Source organism: Pogoniulus pusillus, chromosome 16 (assembly GCF_015220805.1).
Source record: "Pogoniulus pusillus isolate bPogPus1 chromosome 16, bPogPus1.pri, whole genome shotgun sequence".
NCBI lineage: Eukaryota > Metazoa > Chordata > Aves > Piciformes > Lybiidae > Pogoniulus > Pogoniulus pusillus.
This window is the reverse complement of record NC_087279.1, coordinates 493,716-512,902: the sequence shown is the minus strand read 5'-3', so window position 1 is coordinate 512,902 and position 19,187 is coordinate 493,716. Positions and strand designations below refer to the sequence as shown.

General features: G+C 56.6%; 3 protein-coding genes across 6 annotated transcripts in view; 1 reads left to right on the top strand and 2 right to left on the bottom strand.

Annotated features, from left to right (window-relative positions):
• Nucleotides 1-118: 118 nt before the first annotated feature.
• Nucleotides 119-2,485, bottom strand: RPL32 (ribosomal protein L32). Of its 2 annotated transcripts, none has more exons than XM_064156125.1 (4): nucleotides 2,403-2,485; nucleotides 1,528-1,628; nucleotides 1,157-1,338; nucleotides 119-287 (listed from the first exon to the last, which is right to left on the bottom strand). In XM_064156125.1, the coding sequence occupies exons 2-4, from the start codon at nucleotides 1,621-1,623 to the stop codon at nucleotides 158-160; spliced, it is 408 nt and encodes a 135-aa protein (XP_064012195.1). In that variant the 5' UTR covers nucleotides 1,624-1,628; nucleotides 2,403-2,485; the 3' UTR covers nucleotides 119-157. The 2 variants fall into 2 exon arrangements, with proteins under 2 accessions (XP_064012195.1, XP_064012196.1); XM_064156126.1 differs by lacking the exon at nucleotides 2,403-2,485 and adding an exon at nucleotides 2,060-2,150.
• Nucleotides 2,486-3,057: 572 nt separating this feature from the next.
• On the bottom strand, nucleotides 3,058-8,065 carry MBD4 (methyl-CpG binding domain 4, DNA glycosylase). 2 transcript variants are annotated; one of them, XM_064156120.1, is made up of 8 exons: nucleotides 7,973-8,065; nucleotides 7,570-7,788; nucleotides 6,274-6,992; nucleotides 5,616-5,690; nucleotides 4,956-5,090; nucleotides 4,589-4,738; nucleotides 3,763-3,866; nucleotides 3,058-3,269 (listed from the first exon to the last, which is right to left on the bottom strand). In XM_064156120.1, exons 1-8 carry the CDS (start codon nucleotides 7,999-8,001, stop codon nucleotides 3,192-3,194), a joined length of 1,509 nt encoding a protein of 502 aa, XP_064012190.1. In that variant the 5' UTR covers nucleotides 8,002-8,065; the 3' UTR covers nucleotides 3,058-3,191. The 2 variants fall into 2 exon arrangements, with proteins under 2 accessions (XP_064012190.1, XP_064012191.1); XM_064156121.1 differs by lacking the exon at nucleotides 4,589-4,738.
• Nucleotides 8,066-8,217: 152 nt separating this feature from the next.
• Nucleotides 8,218-19,187, top strand: part of IFT122 (intraflagellar transport 122) — a 29,914-nt gene continuing 18,944 nt past the window's right edge. Inside the window, exons 1-14 of one of the 2 annotated variants that reach the window (XM_064156116.1) lie at nucleotides 8,218-8,327; nucleotides 8,891-8,957; nucleotides 9,956-10,040; nucleotides 10,682-10,760; nucleotides 11,492-11,568; nucleotides 11,953-12,019; nucleotides 12,796-12,936; nucleotides 14,600-14,675; nucleotides 15,146-15,337; nucleotides 15,860-15,998; nucleotides 16,552-16,754; nucleotides 17,129-17,266; nucleotides 18,018-18,182; nucleotides 18,919-19,116. In XM_064156116.1, the coding sequence (XP_064012186.1) occupies nucleotides 8,287-8,327; nucleotides 8,891-8,957; nucleotides 9,956-10,040; nucleotides 10,682-10,760; nucleotides 11,492-11,568; nucleotides 11,953-12,019; nucleotides 12,796-12,936; nucleotides 14,600-14,675; nucleotides 15,146-15,337; nucleotides 15,860-15,998; nucleotides 16,552-16,754; nucleotides 17,129-17,266; nucleotides 18,018-18,182; nucleotides 18,919-19,116 (1,668 nt within the window). In that variant the 5' untranslated portion in view covers nucleotides 8,218-8,286. Of the gene's footprint in view, nucleotides 8,328-8,890; nucleotides 8,958-9,158; nucleotides 9,278-9,955; nucleotides 10,041-10,681; nucleotides 10,761-11,491; nucleotides 11,569-11,952; nucleotides 12,020-12,795; nucleotides 12,937-14,599; nucleotides 14,676-15,145; nucleotides 15,338-15,859; nucleotides 15,999-16,551; nucleotides 16,755-17,128; nucleotides 17,267-18,017; nucleotides 18,183-18,918; nucleotides 19,117-19,187 lie in introns of those variants that run through there. The other variant, XM_064156117.1, reaches the window with a different exon arrangement.

Genomic DNA, 19,187 nt, shown 5'->3' with positions numbered 1-19,187 from the left:
GGGCCTGCTGCCCCCACCGGCAGCAGCCACAGGCCTTCCCTGGCTGTCGCAGGCAGGACAGCAGTAGCCACATCCCTCCCCTGGCTGTGGCAGGCAGGTGAGCAGGAGCCGGTGCCGATTTGGTTTGACTCTTTATTGAGACGCGGGGCCGTGGTCCTCACTCGTTCTCCTCGCTGCGCAGGCGGGCATTGGGGTTGGTGACCTTGATGGCCAGCTGTGCCGCGCGCTCCACGATCACCTTGCGGTTCTTGGAGGACACGTTGTGGGCGATCTCTGCGCAGAAGGACCTGGCAGCAAGAGACCTCGCGTCAGCCTCAGCATTCCGCAAAGCTGGCCAGAGCTGGCCCTGGCAGTGCCAAAAGAGCACCAAAGTGTCACCGCACAAGCGCCACCCTTGCTGCCATGCCCAGCCCACCCTGCGCTGCAGCAGCAGCTCATCGACTCTGCTGCCTTTGCTGCTGTGGGGGGGCAGCTTCCAATGGTGGTAATTAGCTCATTACCTTGTTTCCAAAGTGTCTCAAGCAGCTGCAGCCTGCATCTGAACAGACCTGGTGCTGCACTTCTGACCATAAAGTTTGGGTTGAAGGGATCTCAAAGGTCATCGTATGCACCCCTTGTTGCAATCAGCAGGGACATTCCCAATCACAGCAGGTTGCTCAGAGCCCAAACAACCTGACTTGCTCTGGTTCCAGCCGGCTCCCACCTCCCTAGGCAACCTGGGCTAGGCTCTCCCCACCCTCAGTGCCTAACATTTCCCCCTTCTCTCCACTCTCGATCTCCCTCTTTGAGTTCAAACCATACCCCCTGTCCTGTCGCAAGAGGCCCTGCTCAAAGGGCTGTCCCCAGCTTTCTGATTGGCCCCTTTCAGCACTGAAAGGCCACTAGAATGGCTCCAGGGGCATTCCTCCAGGCTCAATAACCCAGATCAGAGTGACGCTGGGCCAGCACTGCCTGCCAGCACTGAACAGTGCGTTTTGGCCCAGCACATCTGATGCACACCAGCAGAAGCAGCAGTAAGAAATCAAAGCTAACTTTGAAGAGCACAAAAGAAAGAACATCCCTCACCTCCCCCCGGCTCTTCACCCTCCAACTCAGTGCCATCTGGAGATGGGCACTGGCTCCATGAGGATGGAGCTCACAGGCCCCACAGACTCACTTGTTGCTCATCATCAGCACCTCCAGCTCCTTGACGTTGTGGACCAGGAACTTTCTGAAGCCCGTGGGCAGCATGTGCTTTGTCTTCTTGTTGCTGCCATAGCCAATGTTGGGCATCAGGATCTGCCCCTTGAAGCGCCGGCGGACACGGTTGTCGATACCTCTCGGCTTGCGCCAGTTGCGCTGGACAAATGAGACAACATCGAACAGCTCTGGAATGAAGCCTGAAACCATCTGCCCCGAGGTGACAACTCAAATAGACCTGCTGTGCCAGCTTTAGTGCCAACCCCTCAGGTCACCACCAGCCCAACAGGCCACCACCTCCGAAAGCCCCAGGATCCATTTTCCAGTCAACCTCCCCAGCCCTATTACCTTGATCTTGACATAGCGATCAGACTGGTGCCGGATGAACTTCTTGGTCCTCTTCTTGACGATTTTAGGCTTCACGAGCGGCCTGAGGGCGGGCATGGTGCCTAGGGGCAGCAGAGCTGGCTAAGCAGGGAGGTCCCACACCGCGGTGAGACGCTCCCAGCGCCAGCCCGTGTGGCAGACTCTCTTCCCTCGCGGGCCACTCGGGAGACGGGCGAGGGAATGGGTATCGCCTGCAGTGGCTCTGCCTCCCGATTCCGAAGCTGGAAGAGCACTGGGAGCCCTCCAGATGCGATCCGGGGAGGTGATGCTTTGCTCAGGCCCTTCCACCGCCGCTGGCGCTACGTTCCCCACACGTCCTGCAGCCCGAACGGCTGCAGAGCCCTTCCAACCCAAGTGCGACTCCTGCTCTGCGAGCCGGCCGTGACCCAACCTCGCCCATGGCGAACCCACGCTAGGTTCAGCTGCAACGACCGCTGCTCAGTTCCCACCAGCCGACGCAGCCTCCTCAACACCAACATCGAACCCATTTTACCTCAACCTCTCCGGCTCGACGACACGCGCGACGCCGGCCACGTCTCTATGGCCCCCGCCCCAGCGCCGCCCAGCGCACTCGTGACGCCGCTCTGTGGCCGTGGGCGCGCAGCCGCCGGGACTACCCGCGCCGCGGCCGCGCAGCACGCTCCGGTACCCGGCCGGAGCCTTTTCTCGCCCGTCCCAAGCAGGATCGCCGCGCCTGTGCCTGGCGGACCGGCTCCCCGCGCCCCGGCCCGAATAGGTAGCAGAGGGAAGGGGGTGCGCCCGCGGGGTATAACCGTGCCGGGCCCGAAGGAGCGCAGCGCTGGGGATGGGAGCGGATGGCGGCGGATGGAACTCACCGGGAGCGCGGTCACCGCCGGCGCCGCCGAGAGAGGGAGGTGTGCCCGCGCGCAGGGGTTTATGGGATACGTGGGCGGTCCTGCCAGGTCCGTATGGTCCACGGCTGCACAGGGCGGGACAGCGGCTCCTTCCGGGGCACGGGCCCGCTGCCTAGCGCTGCTTGTAGCGGAGGCTGCTCACCGGGGATGGCTCGGGAGAAAGGGTCAACGTTCGCACCCTGTCTAGAACCACGCGGATCATACGAGGCTGCCAGGACCTGCCTGACGTCACTTCGGCCAGCGGTGCCCGGGAGGGCTGCTTCCGCCAGTCCCGCTGGGCGAGCGGCGCCCCCTGGCGGCAAGGCAGGGCGCTCCCCGAGGCCCCGGCCCCGCCTGGCTGCAGGGGAGGGGCCGCTCGGGTGCCGGTGCGACGGCAACGACCTGGGTACCGGCGGCCTGTCTCCGGCCGAGCAGCGACAGAGGAGCCCTGCTGGGGTGTGGCACTTAAAGAAGTGATCCGACCCCGCCGGGCTTGCGAGTGGCAGCAGCCACTTGTCGCAGGCCCGGGCCTGGCTGGACAGCGGCAGCTGCTCACGCCTGGCCCAAGGCAGACGGCGGCTCGGAGCACCGCGGACTATCCCCGGCCCGTGCGTCGGCCCCGCCCCACGGCAGCAGATGCCACAAAACCTGGCAACTTTTATTTAAGAAAAAGAGAAGGGAAGCGGCCGGGCCCGCGGCAGCCGAGCTGGTGGCACACGCACAGAAACAGAGGAGCCAAGGTGCTGCTGGCAGCTGCTGCTTGTTCCATGCTCAGCCGATGCTCAGCCTCTCCCGGTTCTCCGAGAGCCACGTGTGGTACACGTTCAGCTTGTGGTCCTGTGGCTGCACCTGCAACACAGCAGAAGCCTTAGATGCCTGCTCCAGTACCCATTGCTACAGCATCCACTGCTCTGGCCTAGGCTCAGCAACCCCCCAGTACCTCCCTGGGAGCAGCGGACAGGCCTCCACCAGCATATAAATCATGGGGTACTGTGCTTGGTCAGCCCCAAAACCACCCACCTCTGTGAATCAAGAGGGAAGACTGTGCTGGAAAGCAGCACAAGCCCTTAGAGATGTTCCTCAGCCCCCTGCCATGGCAAAAGCCCCACCAACACTGATCTGATATGCTAGTGGGATGACAGGATCACAGGGAGCTTCATTCTTAACTGGACTTTTAGCCACCATTAAGAGAGCAAGAGAGAAAACAGTGAAGCTAAGTTGCAGAAAACCCCCACTCAAGGTGACAGTCACCTTCAATTAGGGCTTCAGCACTGGGGAGGGTACAATTCTGAATGAGAAAAGCTGCTGTTAGCCCAAGAGAGGCCAAGGGCACAGCACCCACCTCCTGCCATTCATTGACACAGAAGATGCGGTAGGAGTCGTTGCCATACTTGCCAATGCCATGCAGCTCGATGGGGTAGCGCCAGCGCTTGCTCAGGTACTCACCTGCAACACAGACAGGGCCCTCAGCACCCCATCAGGGCCACATGCCTCCCTCAGCAGTGTCTGCAGTGCCAAACACAGCTCTGGGCTATTTCCTGGGGAGGGCAGGCAATGGCGTCCTGTAGGGGACAGCTTAAACACCTCTGAAATCACCAAGAGTCAGTTTAATTCCATCTCTCTCCCCAGAGCCTGCAGAGGAATAACTCAGTGTAAAACATGGCAGGATGACTGAAAATATCCAGGCTGGAAGGGCTTTCTGGAGGCGACCTGTGGCAGCACAGAGCAGAGCCACCTTAGCACAGAACAGCCCTGCAGGCATTTTTGTTTTTCTCCACTCAGAGAAGTCTCCTGGGCAAAGGTCTCCTGTGGAACTCTGTGTTTCTGGCACTTTGTCCTCAGCAGCTTTGCACACACAATCACAGTGGTTTGAGTTGGAAGGCACCTCAAAGACTATCCAGTTCCAGCCCCCTGCCACGGACAGGACACCTATTACACCAGCATGCTCAAGGCTCTATCCAACCGGGCTCTGAACACTTCCAGGGTTGGAGCCTCCACAGCTTCTCTGAGCAACCTGTTCCAGTGCCTCACCATCCTCATGGTGTGAGCCCAATCTATCCCAAAGCTGCAGGAAATGAACCATTTGCCACACAAGGCAAAGCTCAGCACTGCTCTTTGTCTCACCAGCATAGTTCAGACCCCTCCACAGCCATCTCTAGAAAACCCACCTGAGAACCTGATGATAGTTTTGGCTCTGAGCTCGTAGAGGCCAAGAGGTTTGAGCAGCTCTGCCATTTCTCTCCAGTCTGCAGCCCTGGCTACTTGTGGAGAAGGATACTTCTTGAGGAACTCCCAGAGCACAGGAATTGCCATCTTGCCTAGAGAGAGGAGCCAGCACCAACACTGCACAGGCAATTCTGGTTTCTGGACACTTTTTGGGGTGAGCTTTGTCAAAGGCAAGAGCCACAAATGAAGGATTATTTTTCACACTGACACATTTACTCTTTCATTGATGCCACCACAACTGGTAGCTGTGCTGCCCCTCTGCCACCACCCCAACACTGTCACAACACAAAGCTGCACTGCTCCATTTACCTGAAGTTTTATTGAGAAATATGGTTGCAATGAGAAGCTTCCACGGATCATGGAAAAGTGTTTCTTGGACCAAGTTAAAAGGAGAACGTGGAGGAATCCATTTCCTGAGGGCCTTCCTTCTGGGTGGGCTGGGAGCTGTGCAGGGAGGCAAGAAGGGAAATTTATTGGGCAGTAGAAGATAATTTACCTATTTAAATGAAAACAACAACACAGCTAAGAGCTTTTGAAGCAGATTCATCTTTGGGGGGGCACTGTATGTGGATGGGGCCATGGCAAGTTCCACACAGATATTAGAGAACTGTCAGCCAGGTGATGTCTGGCTGTGAGTGTCCTTTGGCTCCATGGCACATCCATGCTCCAAGAACAGAGGCTCTCCCTGGGCACTTGCTGTGCTCCTGTGTGCATGCAGAGCAGCAGCTGCAGGGCTCACCCTGGCAGGGGAAACAGCTCAGCAGCCTGAAGAGACCTTCCCCAAACCCACTCAGCCCAGAAGAGCTGCTGAGGTGTTTGATACCCACCCCAGCAGTTGTTTGCTAACCCTGAGGTTTGGAATGGGCCAAGCTCCCCCAGAGCACAGCCAGGTGCCTGGAGCAGATCTCCCACACCACCCAGATGCTGAGCCACTCCCTCGGCAGCTCCACCTCCCCACAGGACTCCTACCTTCTTTACTGCATTTACTTGAAAAATAGGGACTCGTTTTCCTCCTGTCCACTTGTGTCCGTGGCATGGACTGCCCTGTAAGGAAGAGATGCTTCACAATGACAAAGATAAAAGCCCCAGTGCCCTGCTGCCAGCCCACTTTGTGCTGTGAAGGAAATGCCAGGCTTTCCAGGAGGTGCCCAGAACACCAAATGCTTTAGACTCACTCCAGCATTTCAACTCCGTGGAAGATCTCCAGAAGACAAACCATGATTCTGCCAGTCTGGGAAACAGGCTCAAGCTACAGACAGGAATTCCCTGTTGGCCACACACCCCCAGCATGTGCAACAGAACAGTAGTAACCCTGTTGGTGAATTATTGTGTGGAGACTTTCAAGCCCCATCTTGGATGCTCTCCTGTGTGATTTGCCCTGGGTGCCCCTGCTCTGGCAGGAGAGTGGGACTTGATCTCTGGAGGTCTCTTCCAACCTCTACCATTCTGTGACAAGGAAATGAGACAGATTCAGATACTGAAGCAGCTTGACCTGAAGGAGGACACTCTGCCTGTGCAGCAGACCCCCTGTGGCAGTCTCAGGTTCCTCTGGCACTGCAAGGACCATGACGCCTGTCTGCGCCCGGCAGCAGCACCTGTGCAGTGTCAGACCCGAACCCCTGCTCACCTGAGTTCCCTCCATCCCTCTCTCTCCCTGTTTCCAGTCCAGGGGTCTTCTCAGGTTCTGCAGAAGATGCATCGTTAGGACCCTCCTCCACAGACTTCTCTGCTGGGCTGCCCAGTGTCCCGTGTGGGCAAGCCGTGGCAGAGTCCAGCTGTATGCCTGCCCGTGCCCTGCTGAGTGTTGGCAGAGCTGCCCCCACAGGTGCAGGGCGTGCAGTGGCTGTGCCCCGGCAGGGGGCCGCACGCCAGGCTCTCCTCCTGCACGGCTCCTTGCTTCCAGCATCCTTGGCCTCCTGCCTGCTCCACGCTTCTCTCTGCCTTTTGGTCCGGCTGTCAGCTGAACTCCTCTCTCCAGAGCTCTTGCCACTCCTCGTGCTCTGATCACTTCTTTCCCCTGTCTTTTTTGGGGCTTTCCAACACTCCTCTGGGTTTAAGCCTTTGGTGGTCAAAGCTTCGCTCCCAAGAGCAGCCTCTTCCTGGGGCTCCTTTCCAGTTGTCTCCTCAGCACCGTTCTGCATGCTGAGGACTGTCACCTGGCTGTGACAGTCCTCACCCCCTGCAACAGTTCCTGCAACTTTTCTGCTGCATCTCTTCCCCCTCCCTCGGGGACTCCTCTGAGCTGGGGCTGCAAAGACAAAATCTTCTGCTTTTAGCCTCGTCTCCCCTCTTTGCCGCAAGTACTCCACAAGTGCACTTTTCGACCTCAGCTTGTGTCCTTCAGGGCTGTGAGTACAAAACCAAGTCAATCAGCGAGGGCCTCCTCATCCTCTTGCCCTTTCCTACAGCACATCTGCTCTTGGGTTTAGAAAAGCAAATGTCAAAAGCCATTTCAGAAGTTTCTGTGGTGTGCCCAGGGCCGGCTCACACGAGGAGGTCACAGCCAGTCCTGCACATGGGTGCCCTCCCCCCTGCCCTGCCCAGCACAGCACACATGTGCCACAGGCAGCCGCAGACCTGCGCGATGGGGATGGCCCAGGAGCAGGTAGTGCTCAGCCCTCTACTCCACAGACTGGACCTTGAAGATCATCCAGTTCTAACCCCTGCCATGAGCAGGGCCACCCCTCCCTTGGTCAGGTTGCTCAGGGCCCTGTCCATCCCGGCACTGATCACTTTCGGGGGTGAGCACCCGAAGCCCCCCAGGCAGCCTGCCCCCGTGTCTCAGCAGCCCAGCGGTGCAGAGCTTGATCGCTACGCCCCGCGCAGCCCTGCCCTCTCAGCTGGAAGCGGTCACCTCCAGCCCGGTCACTACAGCTCCCTCGCCAGCTTTCCAAGGTCTCGGCGAGCAGCCCGCCGGCCCCACCTCACAAAATAGACATCGATCCTCCCTGCCGTCCTGCCCGACTGCCGCCGCCTCGACACCTTCTGCCAGCCGCTGGGGACGGCGCTGGGCCCGGCCGCTGCCGCCGCCGCCGACAGCCGTTTTGCCAGGCTCCTCTCCGCCGCAGCGCCGGTGCCCCCGCCTCTAGGGCTGGGGCCGGGCCGCTCCGCCGCCGCTTCGTCTCGGCTGCCACCCGGTAGGCTGCACGGGAAAGGAAATGCCCGGTGGGACCCCGCTGGGCGCGGGGGGACTCCGGAGCGCGGCGGTACCGAGCCGGAACCACCATACGGCCCCGGGCCCGCCCGTGCCCAGCACGAGTCACACGCCGCCTTCACCCCCGTCCCACCGGTGAGCCCTGCGCCGCCATCCTGCCCCAGACGCGTACCCTCGGGCAGCCGCTCCCGACGCCGCCATCCTGCGCGCCTTAAGTCACCTGACCGGCGCCGCTGGCTGCCGGCGCCCCCTGCCGTGCCGGCGCCCCCTGCCCTGGCTGCCGGCGCCCCCTGCCCTGGCTGCCGGCGCCCCCTGCCCTGGCTGCCGGCGCCCCCTGCCCTGGCTGCCGGCGCCCCCTGCCGTGCCGGAGGACCGGGGGCTCCGGGCGCGTGCGCGTTGCCCGTGGCGCCGGCGGCGCGCGTGTAAACAAGCGCGCGGCGGCGCTGAGGCGGTCCCGGCCCGGATCGGCCCGGCCCGGCCCGGGGGATGCGGGCGGCGCTCACCTGGCGCGACCGGGCTGACCAGTGGTGAGCGGCCCCGCGGGAGCCGGCGCGCTCCGTGCGGGGGAGGCCTGCGAGGAGCCGCGGCGGGGCCTGGCGAGGGGACCGAGGGCCGGGAGCGGGCTGACCGGCTGCGGCTTGGCCGTCGGGACAGCCCGGGGAGAGGGGTTGGATCCGGGGCTCACCGTCGTCTCTCCAGGCGGCGGTCCTCTTCCGCCTTGTCCGGCGGGAGCAGATGGGTCGCCGCGGCCTCGGCTGATGGCGGAGACCTGGTAGCGCAGCGCCTGTCCGGGGGCCGTTCCGGCTTTGCTCCCTCCACGTTCCGCCCGAGGCCGGCAGCTTGCGGCTGCGTTTGGGCGTTCTGCCTGCCGCGGCAGCGCCGCCGGCTCCCGCGGAGCCTCCCAGTGAGGCGTGTCGGGCTGCGGCCGGGCGCCGCGCAGGGTCGCAGGGGCTGTTGGTTCGGGGCACTCTCGGGAGTCGGAAGGTCTCCCGCGGGCGTGCTCAGGGGGGGTGGTTATGGGGCCGCACCGAGGTGAAAGGAAGCCTGTTTGCTAACGCGGGCTCCGCTCGCTGCTGTCTTTGTTCTTTAGTGTTTATGATCTTGCGTTCAAGCCGGATGGGACTCAGTTGATCATTGCTGCTGGAAATAGACTGCTGGTAGGGAAACTGCTTCTCCTCTTGCAGCTATCAGCTGTAGGAATAGGATTTCTTTCACATTAACTTGGGGATGTAACCGATCAAAAATCCTCTTATCTCTGCTAGTCCAGCCTCCTATTTACATATATATTAATGCTAACTGTAAAATGTTTGGAAGCCTTTTAATGTTTCTTACCAAGTTTTAATCTCTCTCTCTAAAAGTAAAGAGGTTTAACTTCCTTCTGTCATCTCGTCCTCTCACCTCACCCAGCGCTTTGAAATCCGCTGCCCTGTGCCGGGCCGCACAGTGGTGTGCTGTGCAAATGCTGTGTTGGTACAAGGTTCGTGCAGGTCTCTCTGAAGAGGGGCAGTGAAGTCAGATCAGTGTCCCTGCTTTGTGGAGCCTCGGCTAGAGCCTCGTGCAGTTCCCTGGGGCCGCTTGCCTGCTGCTAACCCCTCAGCAGAAACAGCTCAGGACCATGCTCATGGTGCCTGCAGATGGGGCAGGGGCAGAAGCTGCAGGCAGGGAGGGATGGCAGGGGTGTCAAGATGCAGCTCAGGGCTGCAGGCAGCAGGCTTTATTCTCGGTAGGATGGCACATTAAGTGTGGTCCTTTCCAGGAACTGATGAAGTTTGAATATCTAATGCAAAGAGAAAGGTAAAGAGCGAAGCAAGCTGGGCAGATGAGCTGCTGGGACATTCTTTTGGTGCATGTCATTTTCTGAGGCTAATTCTTTCTCCACCGTGGGAAGTTCTAAGTTGAGGAAAGCTGCTTCTGCAGTTGGAAAGGTTTTGTCTGGCATGTGAGCTGGCAGTGCTGGGTTAACAGCTGGCTCAGAGGTCCTTCCCAACCAAAATGTTTTTGTGATGACTGCATGCTATGGAAATAAGCAAACGCAAAAGGAAAGGCATGGTCTTGGTGGCCTTCAGGAGCTCTACAGCCTACTCTTCAGTGGAAGGCTTTCTAATGTGTGCTCTATCATTTGTGTGTTTGTGCTTTGCTCTTCCTGTTTAAACAGGTGTATGACACTTCTGATGGAACCTTAATTCAGCCTCTGAAGGGACATAAGGACACTGTGTATTGTGTGGCTTATGCCAAAGATGGTAAGCAGCACTGTAGGTGGCTGTGCTGTGCATGTCTCTCGTTCCCTGCTGCCAGTGGGTATAGCTCAGGGCTACTGCAGCACCAGTGGGGTTTGGTTGGTTGGGTAGCATGGGGAGGTTGAGCTTCCTCTCCCATTGGGAAGTTTCTGTTTGTAGGAAGAAAGGGCTTACCCCAGAGATCTCTCTCTGGCACTCCACCTGCCTCTAATTTTGATTCCTGTGGCTCCTCCACCCTAGAGCTTCCTCATCTTTGACCCTTCACATGCTGCCATGCTCACTGCAGACCTTACTCTGCTTCCAGTTTTTCCCTTGGCTTTGATTGGCATTCTGTGTGGCCTTGCTGGCTGTGACCTTGGGAACTCCCTCCCAGGTACCTCTCTGAGTGCCAGGGATAACTGTGACAATGTCCCCTTTTCCCTGGCTGCTTTTAACATGTCTCCAACCCCTGACTGCCTCTGTTGGGCAGGCTGCTGTTTGCTGCTTAGCTAGGCCATGGTGAGAAGTGGGCATGGCAAAGAAACATCATCAGAGCTGGTATTAGCCCCTTCAGTACTTGAGCCATGTCAAGTTCAAGAGCTCCCTGCTGGCTCTCTGAGCATTTGGAGTGCCAGTGTGGGATTAAAGTTGTGTTTCCTTCCTAGGCAAGCGCTTTGCTTCTGGCTCAGCTGATAAAAGTGTGATCATTTGGACTTCAAAGCTGGAAGGAATTCTGAAATACACGTGAGTGATGCTCTCAGATCTCTGCCTCTCTGAAGCAGCTTGGATTCTGCACCTCTGCTGTCCAGAGGTGGCTGGCTCAGGTCACAGAAGATGCTAGAGGGAAGAGGGAAAGAGCAGCTCAAGTATCTGAACCAGGCGGGAAAGCAATTAAAAGCAAGTGAAAGCAATCCAAGGCATAAGAGAGGGTGGGAAGTCCAGAAAATCTCTGAATTGAGAGGGCTGGCAGAGCACAGGGGAAACTCTGCACATTGAAATGAAACAGGACATGGCTCTGGCCCTGTGCGCTAAGCGGGAGTCAGGTAGTTCTGACCCAGAAACTAGACTCAGTGTGAGCTTTGCCACTTTCAGAGTATTTCCACCTTTTTCTGGCTTTAGTTTTGTGCCGTCCCACTTAAGGGACACCTTCAAGTTCTGTGTGTGTGTGTGGAGTGCCAGGCAGTGTGCTGCTGGAGCACACAGACGGGGTGGAACTGGGACAAAACCTTTAATCACACTTCACAAGCCACCACCTTGCTCCGTTTTGGCTGCTTGTGAGGAGGTGCAGTGGGGTTCTGCTGCTCAGAGACAGGCTTTGTCAGGTCTGTCACTGGTGTACAGCAATTGCAGAGTAATTTGGTGGGACCTAAGCTGGTTTCTGGCATCTGAGAAACGTTTCAGCTGTCTTGCTGGAAGTCAGAGAAGGGAGCATTTAAGGGGTGGTGTATTGAAATGTGATTGTAACTTTGTTGCAGGCACAATGACTCCATCCAATGTGTATCCTACAACCCTCTTACTCACCAGCTGGCCTCCTGCTCCTCCAGTGACTTTGGTATGTCTTCTGCCTCACCTTTGCCATTCCAGCTGTGTAGCTCAGCTAGCTGCGGGTAGGTAGAGCTCAGAGCTCTCTGTGCCCAGAGGAGGTGGGATACAAACTGCCCAAAGTGAGCTGGCGTTGGAATCACTCCAGGTCCCCTGCAAGTCTGTGTGTAGTGAGGTCAGGTGCAGTGTATTGCTGTGATTTCTTGCAGACACCCTCTCTGTTGTTTAGGTGGAATTTCCCCCCTTTACTGAAAATAATTAATCCACTGCCAGCAGCACATTTAAATAGCCTTTGATCTCTCTGAAGTCCCAGCAGACAATAGCAGTCTCTAATATCACCCCTGGGAAATGCTCCTTTGTAACTTACTGTGGCTTTTCTCTTGCTGTCCCCAAGGCCTGTGGTCTCCTGAGCAGAAGTCAGTGTCTAAGCACAAAGCCAGCAGCAAGATCACTTGCTGTAGGTAAGTGGAAAGGGTTACTGTGTCTGGGTCACTTTCAGTGTGAACCACTCACGGTCATGTACAAGCTTAAAGAAAAAGGGGTGCAGAGCAATAGGTCACTGAGCAGAGACAGCAACCAGCAGTGTGAGGTGGGCTATCCCACCTCCCTGTTCTGCTTCCTCCTGGTCAGCCATTCTCATTCAAACACCTCTGTGGTGTTTGAATGCTACTGGAGGAATATGACTGGCAGATACTGGAGAGCAGAGCAGAGTCTTCTCCAAGAGACCTCCCCACACCCTCCTTTTGATAGCAGAGTTCTGCTCCTCAGAACTGAATTCTGAAAGTCTCACAGATCTTCTGATCTTCATCAGGTGTCTCAACTTCTCTCTGTCACTGCTCCCCTGCTGTGTCAGTGCTTTCAGCAGGAGACGTTCCCAGCCCGCAGGCAGAGCACACAGATTCGTGCAGTCAGTCCTTGACTGCAGTGGCGCCAGGAGCTGACGCTCACTGTTCTCAGTGTGGCTCTTGGCACAGCCTGGTCCACTGCCAGCTCTCATCCCCACAGTGCCTGTTTCTTAGCACACAGTGAGATGCTGCAAGCAGGTGACAGCTATACTGGGTTTGGCCTTAAGCTCCCAGGTCTGTCTCAGAAGCTCTCCCCGCAATGCATGCTGCTGCCATAGATGTGGAGTTTGAAGCCCAAACAAGCTGTAGGTTTAGTGGCCGCTAGCAGTGGGTGTCAGAGCACAGTGCCTGTCTGAGCTGGCTGTGCCCTCCCTGCTGCTGTCTGCCTGCAGCTGGACGAACGACGGGCAGTACCTGGCGCTGGGCATGCTGAGCGGGGTGGTCAGCATCCGCAACAAGAGCGGCGATGAGAAGGTGAGGATAGAGCGGCCCGGGGGCGCCCCCGTCTGGTCCATCTGCTGGAGCCCCTCCAGGTAACTTCTCCCTTCCTCCGGAGTGCTGAGCCCTTGGCTCATTGCTTGCAGGAAGGCTTGGCTCTTAGCCCTGCTGAAAGAGGCAAATGCCACCTGCATTACCCTTTCCTGAGTGCTTAGCTCCTGGGGTTGGCCTTTGCTGCCAGCCCTTAAGTGAATGGACAGACTGGGAACAAGTTCCACTTGATCATGGAATCATGAGGAGAAGGCTGGAAGACACCTTTAAGATCACAGAGTCCAACCCTTAACCCATGTCCCTCAGCACCACATCTCCACTGCTCTGAAACCCCTCCAGAGATGGAGACTCCACCACTGCCCTGGGCAGCCTGGGCCAGGCCTTGACAACCCTTTTGGGGAAGAAATTATTCCTTGTGTCCAACCTGAACCTCCCCTGGGGCAACTTGAGGCTATTTTCCCTTGTCCTATCACTTCTTCCCTGGGAGAAGAAACCAACCCCAACTGGCTCCAGCCTCCTCTAGGGAAGCTGTAGAGAGAATGAGGTCTCACTTCAGCCTTCTCCAGGCTGAACACTCTCAGGTCCCTTAGCTGCTCCTCACCACTGTTCTCCAGACTCTTTCCCAGCTTCTTTGCTCTTCCTGAGACCTGCTCCAACCCTTCAATGTCCGTTTTTGAGTGAGAGGCCCAAAACTGAGTTGAGTATTTGGAGGGTGGCCCCCTCAGGTTTCAAGAAGCCTTTGGTATTTTTGGGGGTCAGGAGCTGTTTTCTCCCTTCAGTTGGGAGGAGCTGCTGTAGCAGGTAGGTGGACAAACAATTGCTGCAGAGAGATTTTGGATTAGAGGAGTTGGAGCTGAACAGGAAGAGTCAGTTCCCAGCTCCTTAGAGGAGCTCCCAGTGCTGCAGCCCAAGCCTGGCAGCAGTGTAGTCAGAGAGGGGCAGGGGAAGATCCACAGAGATCCCTGCTTCAGTGTATGAGTAGAACTTGCCAGGAGCTTGTGTAGCTGTGGCAGCTGGGGCAGTCCCTCAGAAGGGAGTGAGCACACAGTGTTATGCAGGGCACAACAGCAGCTTCTTGGGTGTCAGGAAGTTCCAGGGTACTTGCTGCCTGCAGGATGTCTTCTGCTGTGAGTGCTCGTGCAGAGGCAGCTTGGAAGGGTGTGAGGACACCTTGCTATTCCCCACAGGGAGCAAAGGGAGGCAGCTGATTCCACAGGCAGCTTCTCTCCCTTTCTCCTAGGCAAGAAGCTGTGGAGCTAACTGCCATGGCTTGCTCCAAGCTGCACAGACCATGTCAGGGTAGCAGAGTGAGCAGATCCAAGGCTGGAGCCTCTCCTCGCTCTGCTGCTGGGCTCTCCTGAGCAGCTTCTGACTGCAGTTCACTCATGCTTAGTGCACTGGCTAGGAGGTGCTGGCTTTGTCCAGCTGGATCTGAGACCAGACTCAGGCCAGGTGCTTCAGCTGCTGAAGAGGGCATTACCTTCACTGTAGCCCTGCTTGCAGAGTTGTCTGGAGGTGACCCCCCAAGCCCTGCAGTCCATGCTGTGAAGGAGGTGATCTTTGCCGTGTCCCATGCCGTCTCCCTCAGTGTAGGAAGCTGTTGAGATCTGCTTTGCTGTGCGTGGGGCTCTGCAGAGTGCTGTGACACAGTTGTGCTGCTCCAAGCCGGGCACGTCTGAGTCCCCACCCAACTGTTGTCGTTGCTAGGGATGCCCGCAATGACGTTCTAGCTGTGGCAGACTGGGGGCAGAAGCTCTCCTTTTACCAGCTCAGTGGCAAACAGGTATGTTCCAGGAGGTGCTCTCAGGAGTGGCAGGCTGTTTGTGACTCTGTCCTGGTCAGTGCTGTCACCCTAATGCTTTGCCAGCACATTAACTGTTTTCTGCTTTCCCAAGCTTGGATGAGGGCCATTTTTTACCCACCCTTTCCTCCAGTTCTTATTACTCCCATGGCAACTCAACTGCTGCCTCACAAATCCTATGTGGAAGCCCTTAGAACTCTTGCTGACATCTGTGATAAGATGTACTCCTGCCTTGGGGAGTTTGTGCTTTCCCCAGCTGGTTGAAGGGGATTTGTGAGCTGCCTGTGTTCTGAGTAGATTGGGTTGGGACTGGAGGGGTTCTCGGGTGCACTTGGGAGCTGCCTTTGGCCAGGGGGTGAGAGGAGGGGTGTCCATGAGGCGCCTGGTGCCTTGGGAAGGTGTGAGAGGATCCTTTGTGAGTGCTTTGTTCCTGAATGGATTTCCCCTTGCAGATTGGGAAGGACAGAGCACTGGGCTTTGACCCCTGCTGTGTCAGCTACTTCAGCAAAGGCGAGTACCTGCTGCTGGGGGGCTCTGACAAGCAGGCTTCCCTCTTCACCAAGGACGGCGTGCGCCTGGGTGCTGTTGGGGACCACAGCAGCTGGGTCTGGACCTGCAAAGTGAAGCCAGACTCCAACTATGTGGTGAGCAGGGGCATTGCTCTGACCTTCTCACAGGCTGCCCTCTGAGCTAGGGCATGACTGTCATGCTCTGTGACACTGTGCAGAGGTACAGAGAGAAGAGAAAACCAAACCAATCAACTCCTCACCCCTGCAGAAACCAAAGCCACTAAAAGTACAACCAAATGGCACCCCTCAGCACCCCACCCCTCAGCATGATGGGCTCCATGCTCTGTGAGGAGAGCAGTCAGAGCTAATGGGGGGGTTGAAGACGCTCATCCAGTCCCCTGCCAGAGCAGGGTCACCTAGGGCAGGCCACACAAGAACATATCCAGATGGGTCTTCAGAGCCTAGAGAAGGCTCTCTGGGGACCTCGCAGCCCCTCTCCTCATTTTGCGTTGTACCTCTGCTGCTGTTTGGGTCCAAGCAGGCTGTAATTGGTGTCCAGCCAGCCAGCATGAACAGCACAGTTATCACATCAGCACTGCACATGCTGCCAGCTCTCACCTCCATGTCCCAGCTAACTGCAAGCATTCTTCTGCCCAGGCAGTGGGATGCCAGGATGGGACCCTGGCCTTCTACCAGCTGATCTTCAGCACTGTGCATGGCCTTTACAAGGATCGCTATGCCTACAGGGACAGCATGACTGATGTGATTGTCCAACACCTCATCACTGAGCAAAAAGGTAACTTCACAGCTTCACCTGGCTCAGGCTGACTCCCCTTCTCCTTTGCTCTGATTACTTGAAATAAAGGCTGTGTGTGGCAGGCAGGCCATGACCACTCCAGCAGCACACCTGAGGAATGCTGTTGGCAGGAAGAGAGCACAAAGTAGGCTCCTGGAGGATCAGCTCTGACAGGCTTAAGGGAAGATGTAGGGACTTGACATTGTGAGGGGCAGAGGCTTCTAAGGTTTTAATCTCTGCAAATGAGATAAGGTACATTATATTGAGCTTTTTTTTCCCCATGTTTGCAGCCTCAAGGGTTTGTGCTGATTTTATTTCTTTTTATGGCAGAGAGTCAAAGCATTGCTCCAGGATGTGCTGTTGACAAATAACAGAGGGTGATGGATAGGCATGGAGATGCTGAGCAGCAAATGTATCTGAGCAGGAATCTGCTTTTCATTTCAGTGGTGCTGAGGAAGATTCAATTTTAGTGTATTACTAAGGTTTGTGATTCCTGTATCCGTTATCTTTGGGTTGGCCTGAAGTGTGTTTTTGTGGTTTTTTTTCTCTCTAGTTAGAATAAAAGGCAGAGAGCTGGTGAAGAAAATTGCCATCTACAAGAACAGATTGGCCATCCAGATGCCAGAGAAGATCTTGATTTATGAGCTGTACTCAGATGATTCTTCAGACATGTACTACCGGGTGAAGGAGAAGATAGTCAAAAAGTTTGAGTGCAACCTGCTGGTGGTGTGCTCAGATCACATCATCCTATGCCAGGTATGTGCCTCAAAGGCTCGGGCTGCACCCAGAGCTGTCCAAATAGCTGCTAAGAAGAGCCTGTGCCACCTAAGCTGTGATGGCTTTACTCCAGGGTACCAAGGTGTGGAGCTGCTGTGTGTGCAGTGCTGCCATCCTCCCGCGCAGCAGCTGTGGCTCTGTGTCACTGCAGCACCCTCTGGAGTGGATGTGGTGAATGAGCAGAGCCCAGGGGAACGTTTAGATGGGGGAGGACTCTGAGGAGGGGGCGTTGGGTTTGTTTATTTCTTCCTAGCACATGGAAAGCTTTAAAGACTGTTCAGCTGAGCCAGCACAGCAGGCGCAGGGTCTGCCTCCACCTCCATGCAGTGCGGTGTGTGCCCCTGTCTCTGCAGGAGAAGAGGCTGCAGTGCCTCTCCTTCGGTGGCGTCAAGGAACGAGAGTGGCTGATGGAGTCCCTCATCCGCTACATCAAGGTCATCGGGGGACCTCCTGGAAGAGAAGGGCTTCTGGTCGGGCTGAAGAACGGCCAGGTAACAGGAGAGCTGCTGCTTCTCTTTGGCTGTGGCTGAACCTAGTCTGTGCTCCCTGAGCAGAGCTCAGCATGCTCTTTGACAAGCCAGGCTTTTGTGGGCAGCCTCAGCTTGTGATTTAAACCTGCTTGCTTCCACTTGGCTGAGAAAACTGAGATGTGGTTAACTTTGTCTGAGGTCCAGAAACTGTTAGGAGCCACCGATGGCAAGGGAGTCTTGGTGAGCTGAGAGGGTTTGCCTGTGCTGGGGCTTGCTGTGGCTCACTTGTCCTGGTGAGCACTCCTGGATGTTCAGAGGTGAGATAGCTGGCTGTCCCACAAGCTGGCATGTCCAGCTGGAGCCCAGAGTTGTTGGTACAGAGAACAGGAACAGAGAGAAGTTCTTTGTGCCTCCCGCATCTGTGCCATACATTGCTGCAGTGCATTCATGAAATTGCTTGACTGCTCAGCACTGGCTAGTGCAGGATGTGCAGCACAGAGCTATTTGTGTAGGCTTGCAACCTGGAGTGTGCTGGGGAAGCTGCTAGCATGTCCATGCCCATGGCAAGGGGTTGGAACTGCTGATCCTTAAGGCCCTTTCCAGCCCAACCCGTTCTGTGGAAGGAGTCCTCTCAAGATAGCTCAGCCTGAAAGCATTTCCCTGATTGTACTGCACGGTGTCTCTGGAGCAGACCCTTCAGAGAGCATTCGGGGTTGCAGCTGCTGTTGCTGCACTCAGTGGGTGGCCTGACTCTGTTTTCCATCGTGCCTAGATCCTGAAGATCTTTGTGGACAACGCCTTGGCCATCGTGCTGCTGAAGCAGGCCACGGCCGTGCGCTGCCTGGACATGAGCGCGTCCCGCAGCAAGCTGGCAGTGGTGGACGAGAATGACACCTGCCTGGTCTATGACATCCACACCAAAGAGCTGCTCTTCCAGGTCGGCCTCAACGTGCTGGGCTTGCTTTCCTTAAACAGCAGGGAGGGCACCGGGAGTCAGCTGGGGCACGGAACACGCCAAAAGCCTGCGAGGAGCTGCCATTTAAGCCATTAATCACATTGGGAGGGTTTGACTATGATCCATTCCTCCTTAAGCTACCTTCCCAGAGACAGCAGACAAGGAGTTAGGAAGCAGGAACTATGTGTGAGCAGCAGCTGGCTGAAGAGCACTTGAACATGTGACCTTTCCAGTTTAATTTAGAGCTCCGTCCTGCTTCCCTTTGAAGTATTGCAGTTACTGAGGCTTTTGGCTTTGCCCTCGGTGCCAAGCTTCTTTGTTCTTCATGTATTCCCAGAGTGTAAAATGCATAGTGATCATCCTCCCCTCCCTGGAGTTCAGCAGCCACTCCAGGAGTTCTCCTGTTAAGGCTGATGGAATGTTTTCAGAGAGCACTGTGGAGGAAGCAGCAAGTGCTGCAGAGCCAGGGCCTGCAGCAGAGCCAGTGGCTGGCTGTGCTGTCCCTTGTGGCGCACCCTAGGCGATGGTCTAGATCAGCAGTGCATACACAGCCCTCCGTGTCCATGTAAACCTGTGCAGCAGTGTGCTGGGCTTTAGGCTTCCCAAAGGTAAACAGCAAGGGGTGTGCGTGGCAGCAGGGCAGACCTAGCTGTGGGCTGACTGCCCTCTGCAAGCTGTACTGGCATCTGTTGTGACCATCGTTCCCTGTGCTCCCCAGGAGCCCAATGCCAACAGTGTGGCGTGGAACACGCAGTGTGAGGACATGCTTTGCTTTTCTGGAGGGGGCTACCTCAATATCAAAGCCAGCAACTTCCCTGTCCATCAGCAGAAGCTTCAAGGCTTTGTTGTGGGTTACAACGGCTCCAAGATTTTCTGTCTTCATGTTTTCTCCATGTCAGCTGTTGAAGTCCCACAGGTAATCCTTTAATCTCATTAAGTGATGCTTTATATTCACAAACAGCAGTTTGAGGAGAGAAGAGGCTTTGC

What these genes read in the sequence shown, in the direction of transcription:
- RPL32 (XM_064156125.1), bottom strand. Translation starts at nt 1,623, where the DNA reads ATGCCCGCCCTCAGGCCGCTCGTGAAGCCTAAAATCGTCAAGAAGAGG. An exon ending in ATCGCTATGTCAAGATCAAG is followed by an intron (nt 1,339 to 1,527) that starts GTAATAGGGCTG and finishes TCATTTGTCCAG; the next exon opens with CGCAACTGGCGCAAGCCGAG. An exon ending in GTGCTGATGATGAGCAACAA is followed by an intron (nt 288 to 1,156) that starts GTGAGTCTGTGG and finishes TCTTGCTGCCAG; the next exon opens with GTCCTTCTGCGCAGAGATCG.
- MBD4 (XM_064156120.1), bottom strand. Translation starts at nt 8,001, where the DNA reads ATGGCGGCGTCGGGAGCGGCTGCCCGAGG. An exon ending in ATCGATGTCTATTTTGTGAG is followed by an intron (nt 6,993 to 7,569) that starts GTGGGGCCGGCG and finishes TTGTACTCACAG; the next exon opens with CCCTGAAGGACACAAGCTGA. An exon ending in AACTATCATCAGGTTCTCAG is followed by an intron (nt 3,867 to 4,588) that starts GTGGGTTTTCTA and finishes TCTGTGTTGCAG; the next exon opens with GTGAGTACCTGAGCAAGCGC.